Below are 12929 nucleotides of genomic sequence, written 5' to 3' on the forward strand. Positions count from 1 at the left end.
CTTATATTCTTTGTGATCTTGAAATGGAAGCCATGTCCTGTAATTGAACAAGCTCTTCTCTATTACCACAAATATAGATGAAGCATTTTTTTATTTGCCTTGGAGCAATATGTTTTGAATTAAGCCCAGCATCCCATGTTTCAGTTGAGGTAGCTAAGATACATGCAGGTGAAAAGTAAAAGACTAAATTATTTGTCTTCCACCTACGACATAACTATTTTAAATAATTTTCTTAGGTGCTTAGTTATCATGGTCATGACATCATCAAGAGTCCCACTTTGTCTTCCCCTTAATAATAAACAACCTCTGTTTATACGTATTTGAAAAACTGCCTCATGTGATACTGACAGAGCTATAGTATTAAATACAAAGCTAAAGTGAGTTAAAAATAGTGTATTCAACTGCAAGCTAGCTCAAAGGCTTATATGTCCATTTCAGCATTGGGAACAATTTCACTATAGAATGCGAAAGGAAAATGACAGAATATACAAATTTTTGTAGGAATAATTTTGCATGTATACCACAAGATAATTATTACATATTAAAAATAAATACAGTGTTAGGTAATTCTGAAATTGTCATTTCTGTTTTGGAGTTACGAATAATAAGCCCTGAGACAGAAGATACTGGTCCTCACACAGCAGCTGCCATTACTCCATTCTCAGTTGCGGTGCTTTATATAGAACAATAGGTATACAGAAGCCTTTGAGCCATTCCGGTATTCCCACTGCTCTGATAAATGAGAGACAAGTTGTAGGCAATATCTCTTCGTAAGTCTAACTGGTCAACTTCTATGCCCTAGGGAGAAAAAGATACCCTTATGTTTAATATTTCCAACTGTCAATCAGGACAATTTTATGGCAAATTAATAGTTATAAGTGTAAGTTTTCAAAAGCTATTAAAGCTCATATACTAAAAAAAATAATAAAACTATGCATATACCTTGGATCAATGCTGATTCAGTTAACAGTTATTATCAAATATTTTAACTGTCTAGCCAGTAATTTAAAGTCTCACCCACAAACTACAGCAGAATAAACGCCAGATGAATTTTGGATTTAAGAGTTAAAAAAAAAAAATCCATAAAAGAAAAAATACAATGGGATAATATAATCTTGAGTAGGAAAGGTCCTTTTCATGATAGCAAAAGTAGCAACTATAAAGGGAAAGATATGTATGACTTCATAAAAAACTTCTCTGTGTAAAAATAACATAATATTAAATGAACACCAATGACCAGATGGGAAAAAATTCCTATGCTATTATGGAAAGGCATATAAAGTGTAGGTTTAGGAGGGATACAACAAATTGACTACAATATTACCTCAGGGGTATTACAGTTTTTCCCACATATATAACAAAGCAATGAATTCAATGGAATAGATTAGACCTATGTTTCTAATCTTCCCCAATACAAAAACTTTGGGTCAACTAAAAAAAAAATCTGCAACAATTAAAAATGATACCTATAAAGCTCAAGTAACAAGATTTAACAATATTTATGAAATAACACTGTATAAAACAACCTTTAATAAACAACCTCTTAGGTGTATTTGAAAAACTGCCTCAAGTAATATTGACAGGGCTAGAGTATTAAATGCAAAGATGAATAAATGGTGTGAGTAAACAATAGTGTTTTTATACATATAAAAAAATGTATATATGAATATGCATATATACCTATTTATACATATACATATGCATATATAATATAAAATATGTATGACATACATATATAAATATGTATACAATATGTAAATAGTATATATATAAAAACAGCATCACTATAAAAATATATATTCATTTGTTTAAACTGAACAGTAATAGAAAACAATTGTGAGGGAATACAGGGATTATGAGTTTTTAAAGTTTTTTCTAATACAGTGCTATGTTAAAATATATTTAAAAATTAACCTATTTCAGGATTTAAAATAAAAATCAGACTTTAAACATAGATCATCATAGTACTGGCAACACTACCCTATCTTAAAAATAAACTACATTAATACTGGTCTTTCATCTTTATAAAGAAACATGTGAGTTACACTTGGAAACAGTCACAATATTCTTCAATATTCAGACTTTATGTCTACCAGTTCCTGTCTGTAAAGCATAGGAACTACCTTGGGAACTAAAATGCTCACAGCCACAAGCTGTATATGTTCACATGGTTGCTGGTCAAGTCTTGAGGCTCAGATGTGAAAGATCTAACTGTTGCTGAACATAATTACATAAATGTACTGAATAAGAGAAAATACATTTTAATATAGAAACTATTATTTACTGTCTGGAATTAGCTAACTGCACTTATCTACAGACAGATGAAGTGTCTCAGTTTTAAAAATGTACAATACCTCTACCACAAGTGGAGGGAGCTCCAGGGCCTTCTGGTAATAGTGGATTGCAAGATGAATCAGCCCCAACTGATGAAGGCCACGGCCCAAATTGTAGAATGATTCCTGGCAGGGCCCACGTAAACTGAGGTATCGATTAAGAAAGGAAAAGCCCTAACCAAAAAGAGAAAGATAATTCAATATTTCACTGATTTGACAACGACGTACTAGACCACTGCATTACTAGGTGCTGAAAATACAAATATTTTTTAAAAACATATCTGCTTAGTGTCCTATTACTGTATAGTATTCCGGTATAGTTAGGTGTCAACATTATAGCTCTTTTGAAGATGTAAGAATTTTTTTTAGCCAGGGATAAATATTCACAGAAAACAAAGCCAAACGTTACAACTAGCTACCAGAGATTCATAATCTACAAGTACACAAAACTTTTAAAAAATAATTTCAAGTTGGCTTGTGCTGTTATAGGCCAATAAACTTTTTGATGTGAGATTGATGCCTAAAAGCTTGAGCAAGATATAAAATAATGATAATGTACAAAGGTTTCCTCTCAGGAGCAAATTCACTTGAGTATACTTAACATTTTAGGGTAAATTTTACCTTTTATAAGTTACTTCTCAGGACTTTAATAACCTCTTAACCTAAAAAACTGGATTTTTTTTCTCCTGAAAGCTTCTGAGTCAAAGATTTATGGAGAAACTATTTCAGAGCACAGCTACAATGACGCTGACTCCCTGTGGGTCACACAGTCCAAAAAACAACTTGTTTCTTTACCTCTTCTCATATTCACTTTCCCTTTTAATACAGCTTCCGCTTTTATCATCCACTGAAATTACAAATTGCAAAGGTCCAAGAGTCCTAACTGAGTAATCAAATATATGACCAGATAATTAAGAATAAATCAACTAATTTATGAATATAGAATATAAAATGTAATTATTCTCTAGATGATCTGCTATATAGTTAAGTGGTCACAAATTTTCCTTTATAAATAGGTAAATAATAAAAATGAATTATTTAGGGGTAGTAATACTCATGGTCAGTATACAAATCATACTTTCTGCATAATAAAATAACCTATTTGTGTGACTACGACCTCTATTCCACTGAAACACACAGCTCTCTTAAGTACCAGCAGACTATCTGACTGTTAATTGCAAAGAAATATCAAGTCTTCATAGTTAAAAATGACAAGACAAATTTAAAGACAAAAATATGAGGAAAAAAGGAATAGGAATCTCAGATGAATTGTTGTAATGCAAATGAACCTCTAGGTCCTCTAATACAATAATGGAATTACTTGCTGCTCTTTAAGAAATGTTTAACAAATTCAAGGGGATAATCTGAAAGACTATTCAAATAATATTTAGTGATTTTAAAAACTAGACAATGTGGGCAACCACTTTACTTTCTAGATATGGTGAATTATCAAATTTAAAAACTGCAAAACAAATTCTATTGTTCTATTCTGTTCTGTTCTCCCAGATGGAGTCTTGCTCTATCACACAGGAGTGCAGTGGTGCGATCTCAGCTCACTACAACCTCCACCTCCTGGGTTCAAGTGATTCTCCTGCCTGACCCTCCTGAGTAGCTGGGATTACAGGCACACGCCACCACACCTGGCTCATTTTTGTATTTTTAGTAGAGACCAAGTTTCACCATATTGGCCAGGCTGGTCTCAAACTCCTGACCACAAATGATCCACCCACCTCGGCCACCCAAAGTGCAGGGATTACAGGTGTAAGCCACCGTGCCCAGCCAAAAACACACAGTTTAAATGGAAAAGAAAAGAGTTATTTTGACATTATGTTACATTTCCAACATTTTGTTATATTTCAAACATTTAAATCAAATTAATCACTAAAGGGCCCAATGTACTTACTGTCTATATAATATTAAATAAAGGTAGAAGTGAGGAAACATGAATGATTTTACTTTTAATACAATATAAAGGTAAGAAAGATAATAAACCATAAAAAAAATTTTTTTAGGTAGTGTAACAGAAAACTATAGTCTTGTAGCAGGAAGAAAGATAAATAAGAGAACAGTTTCAGAAACGACGCTATTTACAATAAAATCTGCTTCTCAGAAATTTTTATGGAAAATGTTTAACATACACAAAAGAGATTAGTCCAATGAACTTCCATATACTCATTACCTCTTGTTTCATCTCTACCTCCAACCATTTGAAACCTATTTAACTATAGAAGTAATTTGAAATTTAGCTTCCATATTACCTTGAAGTACATGAATTTTTGTCCTATAAAGCCCAAAAACTACATCTTTTACATATTTAATGAGTTAATCCATAAGATTTTCCTATCAATTTTTGCCAGAATTTTATGAGGGCAAGAAATTCCACCTGTGTACTTACTCACTGCTATGTCCCCAGTTCCTGGCACAAAATAAGCACTCACTACATTTAATTTATACACAATCCTACATTACTTAATACAGCAAATAGTATCCAATAAGGAAGAAAAAGAAGCTTTGAGGAAAAGGTAGATAGAATACAAAAAAGGAAAAATTTAGAAGTTTCTGTTTTTCAGGTTTTTAAAAAAACTTATTATAGAAATTTTCAAATATACAACAGTAAAGAGACCACCTTAATGAACCCATACCTAGTTTCAACTGTCATCACCGTTTTAATGCAGGCTTTATTTTAACCATTTTACTGTAAAAGAAACAAAAGCCCCTTACTAGACCCTGCAACTCCATTCGAGTCAACATTTTCTTTCCTTTCTCACCTATTTAATAAAAGACATGTCTATACCATATCATATTTTGGAAACATCAAACATACAAAAATGAAATCATAGAAATGTAAGTGCTGAAGGCAGAGTAGTGAACAAGACAGACAAGATTTCTGATCTCTTGGACTTTATACTCTTATTAGAAGAGACATGCTATTAAAGTAGATAACAAGAAACATAATTTGAAATTATGATAAGAACCACAAAGAAAATTTTAACAGAACAATTTGTTGGTGATGGTGTAAGGAAACAGGCACAATCATATTACTGGATGTATAATTATTTTGTTTAAACTACTTTAAGTGAATCTTCAGTACCTAAGATGGCTAGAGACCTTGAGACACCAGACATACGGAAGCCTGCCAGTGCATTCCTCCAGATTCTGCCTGTGTCTTTGTCCCTAAAGATCTGGCTGTGTACCTTTACTATATCGCCGTAGTAAGTCTTAACCATGAGTATAACTATGCGCTGAGTGCTGAACACTGGGTAAGTGCTGGGGACTCCCGTCATGTGTACTGAGCATTGTGTATTACTTTTGAAGCAGGATTTTTAAAAAAAAGTATTAAGTATATTCATTTTTAAGAAACAAATCAAGTAACGAGAAATTTGAATGAATTACCTGTACAATAAGAGCATGTCTCCGTAACACATACTTCTGAGATGCCATATGAATAAAGGTCAGGCCTATACAGAGGCTATAGAGAGGTTCATCAGGGTGAGTGCGAAAGGCTTGCACATACTGTCCTGGAAAACGAGCAGTGGTGTCAGACGGTGTGACAAGAACAGAGTTCTTTATTTCTTCAACACTTTTAAGGCTAAACAAACATTACTGATTTTAACATACATAAGGTAGACATTCTAAAATATCAACCAGAGACCTATTAATCTGAATTTTAAAACAATGTATAAAATATAATTAGAACAAGTTCCCCATGAATGTATGCTGACCATGAAGATTAATATGAGGAACTAAATTAACTTTTTCTAGGCACAGCTAGACATTTCCATGTAAAGTAATACTTCCAAAATAAACAATTTATCAGCTGCAGTCATTAAATCTATTTTATAACCTTAAATCTATTTTGAAAATAGAGGATGTGTGTTTTGGGGAACATTTTCGTAGAATCAGTTGATCTGTTTTATAAATTCAAATGTGGTGGATCATGGAGGTGAGAAGAGGAAAGCTTTGTTTTGTTTTTTAGACTACGGGTGTTGTTTTCCCAAATGTAGCAACTATTTTGTTTTTTCTGAAAAAGCTAAATGTATCCAATAACAGAATAAGAATTTGGGGTTTTATGAATTACATGTATTCCATATATACAATCATCTCTTGTCAAAAGCCTAATCATATGCAGTAGGGGAATTTAAGCAAGTTTTTCTCATAAAGGAATAACATATAGTGTATCACATATAGATGAAAATTTCTATTCCTTCTGGCTTCTATTCTGGAAGGAACGGCACCACAGAATCTCTAAGGCAGCAAAGATGGTACACTGCCGTTTGTCTGTGATTTTAACCTTTTGTAAAAGTTTCTAATATAGGAAAATAAAATATTTATATTTTCTTAATATAAAACAATTCCACAAAGCACACACAAAAGAGGAATGTTTCAACATCTGATGTTTGAGGTTACTGGATGAACAATGATAAAAATACTAGCCATACACAAGGAATCATGAAAGTATTAAATAGCCAAAAACCATAGTTTACTCATAAGAAGTAAATCTGGCAACACCAGCTTTTAGGCAGTCGGACATGCATGCCTAATTTTAAGTTTAAACATTTAGTTATTTTTCCACTTGTTTGCTGCTTTTTTTTTAAAGGAGACTCTGCAAGTAATACTTGTTTACTTCTGATTCCTTATTACAGAAATTCCTTATTATAAATGACTAATGAAGTTTCCTTGAGTTTAATTAGAATTAGTAAGCACTACATAAATAAACCTTAATATAGACTTATCTCCTAAAGGAATGAACTTTCAGCAAATCTTGAACACGTTTTGCATATAGCAAATTAAAATCAGGTGACAAAAGCATCCATAATTAACAAAAATCATTTTAAAAATAAATAGGCCTAAGAAGGGAGAACTGACCTTTAAAATGAATTTTATAAGACCTATATCAGCCTTTTACAACCAAAGCTTAATAAGAATAACAAATATTAATATTAGTAATTATTATCATTTTTGCTACTATATCCACTTACTATATGTGCCAGGCACTGTTTTAAGTTCTTTATATTGACTCATTTAATTTTCACAATAATCTACAAAGTAGGTCCAATTATTATCTCCATTTTAAAGATAAAGAAACTGAGACAGGAGGAGGTAGAATAATTTGTCGCAGTGGGGCTGCTAATTAACCCAGACAGTTCCACTCCAGAGGCTAGGCTCTTCACCACACTATTTATGCGCTACAAAGTCACGTGCCAGGACACTTACCAAGCGCATGCTTAAAACTACCAGATACAAATGCATTGTGTCCATTTAAGACACACAGGGCATGATTTTCTGGGTTTTTCAGCATCAAACGGAGACAGAAGCGATGATGTCGTACATCTTGGGAGTGCATGGTAACTTGATTGAAAATGTTCCAGAGCTGGGGTTTATTGACATTTTCCATTACCATTATCCTAAAATTGCAGGAAGAGGGTAAGGGAGAAAATAATGTAAAAATCTTCCTGATTTCTAAAAATGAAACCCTTCAGTGCTGTCCTACCAGCACTGAAATGTACCATCCTCTAACAAGGAAAAGCAGACAGTTTCAATCTATTTAAAGCAAAACTCTCCTACGCAATAAAAGATTTTTCCCAGAAAATGTTGCTTTAGTGTTTCTACATCTTATTTCTACTTTCAACAAAACTTTTAAACTAAAACAGAAGCAAGTGGTTTAGGTTTCACTTTTTCTCTCCTTGCCCACTATAGCTGCAGTACTGAATAGTAACTCATAATGATATTTGTCAGGCATTGGCCGGGCACGGTGGCTCACACCTATAATCCCAGCACTTTGGGAGGCCGAGGCGGGTGGATCACCTGAGATCAGGAGTTCAAGACCAGCCTGACCAACATGGAGAAACGCCGTCTCTACTAAAAATACAAAATTAGCTGGGCCTGGTGGCACACGCCTGTAATCCCAGCTACTTGGGAGGCTGAGGCAGGAGAATCGCTTGAACCCAGAAGGCAGAGGTTGCAGTGAGCCAAGACCATGCCACTGCACTCCAGCCTGGGCAACAGGACTGAAACTCCATCTCAAAAAGAATAATAATAATAATAATAATAATATTTGCCAAGCATTGTTAGAAGGCATAACAACTCCTTTAACCTTCATCATAACCCTATGAGATGGTAGTATTATGATAACCTTTTATAAGTGGGAAGACTGTGGCACTAGAGATTACCTAACTAGCCTAAGGTCACGTAGCCAGTAGGCATCAGGGCTGGGATTTGAACCCAGAAAGTCTGGTCCTAGAGTGCATCTTCTCATATACTGCCTCTTGAGAATCACCAATGAACTGAATTAACCAGTTTATTAATAGGACAGCCAAAAGTAAAGTAGCTTCTAAATCAAAGTACATTTACTTACTCTATTAAAGAATCTAACTAAAATAAATAACTGGGAAGTCACCTGATATAGTTGTATGCCTTTCTGAAATTTTTGTCCAGAATTGCAGCAGACAGACCAAAGTATTCTAGTTCTTTGCGTTTTTGCCTGTCATCATAAAATGAGTAATATTCCAATGAGGAATCTACAAGCAACTCAGCCTCTTGAAATCGGGATAGGTCACATAAGGAGTATATGGCCTTCAACAGAAGATTCCACCAGTCATCCTTTGTCAAGACGCTTGTAAGCACAGCAAATATTGCTAAAATGAGACCAATGAAAACCAGTTAGGACACTGCATTTCCAGAAATAGTATTAGAAAAATTCACATAATCAATTTTAAGATAAGCTTAATAACCATGAGCCTAAATTGTTGCCAGTGCTCTCTGGACAAAGATGAGAAAGGGTGGTTGCTTACACTCCTTCAATACTACCTCTTTCTACTCTGCCAGTTTAACCACCTGCATTCCCAGGCATCTGATTCGGACTTGTTCTCTACAAGTTCCAGCTAGTTCCATCTGCATTTCTCCATGCTAGCTAGGATATATCTCCTCCAGGGTAGAACAAGTGTACTTTCTATGACTGCAGTCCCATAGAGAAGTGGTCCCAACCTTTTTGGCACCAAGGACCAGTTTCATGCAAGGCAATTTTTCCATGGACCGGGGATGAGAAGGATGGTTTCAGGATAATTCAAGCACATTACATTTATTGTGCACTTTATTTCCATTATTATGTTGTAATGTATAATGAAATAATTGTACAACTCACCATAATGTAGAATCAGTGGGAGCCCTGAGCTTGTTTTCCTGCAACTAGACAGTCCCATCTGGGGGTGGTGGGAGACAGTGACAGATCATCACGCATTCAATTCTCATAAGGAGCATGCAACCTAGATCCCCCGCATGGGCAGTTTACAATAGGGTTTGCGCTCCTATGAGAATCTAACACTGCTGCTGATCTGACAGGAGGGGAAGCTCAGGTGGGAATGTTCGCTTGCCCACCCACTACTAACCTCCTGCTGCGCGACCCAGTCCCTAGCAGACCACGGACTGGTACCAGGGTTGGGGACCCCAGTGATAGAGGATTACATACATACAGGCATTCAAATGTTTGCTTAGCAAAAGACTTCAAATTCATACTTTGAGATTCAAGTTGTTATCTTTTTCTGATCTCAATTTTCTCTGCCTTAAAATGTCTCTTTAACAACCTCCTTCTCTTCCTTAGTTCTCTGTAAAAAGCCTCCCTTTTATAGCCCTTAAGAAATATCAAAAGCCATAAAAAATTTTACTGTCTTTGATCCAATAATTTTCCTTCTGAGAATCTATCCTAAACAATCAAAATATGGACAAATCTGTATCTATGAATATGCTCACTACATTACTGCTTATAAAAGAAAATTGTCAAAAGTGATCATATGCCAAAAAATAAGAAAATGATTAAATAAATTATGGAACCACTATCCAGTGGAATATTACACAATCCTTAAATATAATAACTGAAGAGAACAGAGCAAGATGATGAAATGTCTATCCTGGTACACCAGTGTAATGTGATCCTCACCATGATAAAATTTACAAAACAAAACAAAACCTTATGAGCCTACGAAAAACTAACCATGGACCTCCAGTGAGGAATCACTGAAAGAAAACAGGCAGATCACACAGAGAGAAAAATACAACATAAGAAAACATGGTTGAAAACACAAGCTGCAGAGGTAGAAGCTGTCGTCTTTTAAAGTTATATTACTTGAGACTAGGTCTCACAGCAACTTATTTTCAGAGTTTCTATGACTATTGCTACATTTGTTAAAAATTATTTCATAGAGAATGGAATATATATAAGTGAGGTCTCTGGACAAATAATCTATACTGTCATCTAATCTACACAAATTTCTTAAAATATATTTTCTTTTTAAAAAGTCAAAGTTTTGTTTTACTTCTTTCACAGGAAGATCCAAGCAGATGCTTTCCTTTGAATTTTTTTAACTTAAAGTATTTACATTTAGCCTTTCCTTTTTAACAATGAATGAGTTTATTACACGTGAGAGATTTAGATTAGAAAATCTCATTTTATTTGAAAAGGGTATTTTCAATTAATTACTTCATGAGTCTTTTTCAATTCAGCCAAATTTTATATAACATAATGCAAATGAAGTTATTACCTTTTGCATCACAATTTGCTGACTCTTGGTCATTGCTGTCTGATATTTTGTCTCTCGATACTTTAATAAGATAGAGATGCCTCTCTCCAGACTTGGAACTGGATATCAAACAAACTTGGGCTCGATTCATTGCTACCTGAATTAAAGATGAAAATTTCAGATTTTTTAAACAATAACTTTTTTGTTTAGAGACAAAGTCTTGTTATGTTGGCTCAGGCTGGATTTGAACTCCTAAGCTCAAGCGATCCTCTCACCTCAGCCTCCCGAGTAGCTGGGACCACAGACACACGCCACCATACCCAGCTCTAAATAATAATTTTTTAAAGAAAACCTATGGGTCACAGGTGCCACAAGACTGAAAGCTCCCTCAGTAAGAAAAAAAAAAACCAAATTACTACATTACAAAGCTAAAATTAGAATGAACTGACTTATTTTTTTCTTACCAAAGGAATTTTGGTCACATTCCTCACCTCAGAAAGAAAAAAGGCAATTCACATTACCATTATAACATGTATACACACACATCCCCAGAGACACACCCACAGAGCTACCTCCCTGCAAATAAGCCAGACTCAGAAAGAATATTAGATCTGGAAAATACTTTTGCAAAGTGAGTAATTTTGGCACATAGTTCTGTCTACAGGGCCAATATCTGATAGTCCTATAGTGCTCACTTTTCTAAATATGTACTAGGGAAGATTTTCACTTAAGCTACTGTCAAGAACTTTCAGTCATATACCAATAATCTCTAGCTTTTTTTTATCTTTCACTTTAAAAAGTTTGAGTTTAATGAAGTAAAACAATTATCAAATAGTATAAGCTATGTTTAAATGAAATACTAAACATTTTAAAAGTCAACAAGGCTAACATGAAGAAAGATCATTACCCACCTTTAAAAGCATGGCTAACATAGTAAGTAAGGTATCCACATAACCATACATTTTGCCTTGTGAAAACAATAGAGTAGAACGATGAAGCAATAACTTCAGCTCCTAAACAAATAAGCACATGATGATGAGCCTAACAAGATTCCTTTTCTATAAATTGTTTTATTTGCATAGAAACATTTTTAAAAACCAAACTTTAAAAACATTTGCTTTATGGTCTTTCACAATAATTAAGAGCCAATATTTTAAAAACTGTAATTTGTAATAAGTGGCTGAAACCTAATACTTAAAATCATTTTTCAAAAACATTGAATTTAATACACTAAAATAAAATTTTGGATATAAGCTGTAGAGACATCCTTAACTGAGGAGAAAGTTCTAAAATATAATGTACCACGAAAAACTTCCCTCTATGTGACATGGCCCACCTGCTGTGCAGCATTTGCATCCTGTGCTAAAGTATCTGGATCATACATTGGTTCCAGAGCTTCCAGGGCTTTCTCAGGCCGGCCCAGCTGCTGCTGAAGGGTAGAAAGTGAAATCCTTGCATCCAAATGGAGTGGGGCCAGATCAACCACCTTGCCATAGCTTTCGGCAGCTCGCTCCATATAGCCTAAGGCCTTTAAACATTCTAAGATGATGTTAAAATAAAGCATAAGTATGAACTACAGATTTGTAAACTGGCCAAAATTACTTTCCATTTTTAAAGAAATACAGCAATGTAAAAAATTATAACAAGAAATGAATGCGTATTTCTAGTACTTTAAAACTATCCCTAATCTCTATTAATCAGTCGATCTCTCATAAATTTAAATTGCTAAGGAGTAATCAGTGTATACATATAATTTAGGGTTCTGCTTTATTCATTGAGCATTACATTTTAAACACTGTCTTCACTGGCATCTTGAATGGTTACATAGTAATCAAATTGATTATTTAATTATATTATTTGCCATTTAGGTTGTTTCTAAACTTTTACTCTAATAATACTACAGTAAACATCTTCATATATATAAACCAGAGCGCACAATTGGCAGACCAGTGTAACCCACAGGTATGTTTTATTAGCCCATTTTACTTTAAAATAATAATTTCATTATTATGATGACCATCATCTTTAGGTTAAATTTTGATAATAAAGGAAGAACACTAATATGGATGGATCATCACAGTGA

General features: G+C 34.1%; 1 protein-coding gene across 1 annotated transcript in view; it reads right to left on the minus strand.

Moving 5' to 3' along the window:
* Positions 1-526: 526 nt before the first annotated feature.
* Positions 527-12929, minus strand: part of GTF3C3 (general transcription factor IIIC subunit 3) — a 34610-nt gene continuing 22207 nt past the window's right edge. The window contains 8 exon segments of the mRNA NM_001257564.1: positions 527-798; positions 2355-2507; positions 5727-5851; positions 7548-7738; positions 8731-8968; positions 10868-11003; positions 11758-11859; positions 12183-12385. Of these exon segments, the coding sequence (NP_001244493.1) occupies positions 676-798; positions 2355-2507; positions 5727-5851; positions 7548-7738; positions 8731-8968; positions 10868-11003; positions 11758-11859; positions 12183-12385 (1271 nt within the window). The 3' untranslated portion in view covers positions 527-675.

The sequence above is a fragment of the Macaca mulatta genome, chromosome 12, assembly GCF_049350105.2.
Source record: "Macaca mulatta isolate MMU2019108-1 chromosome 12, T2T-MMU8v2.0, whole genome shotgun sequence".
Taxonomy (NCBI): Eukaryota; Metazoa; Chordata; class Mammalia; order Primates; family Cercopithecidae; genus Macaca; species Macaca mulatta.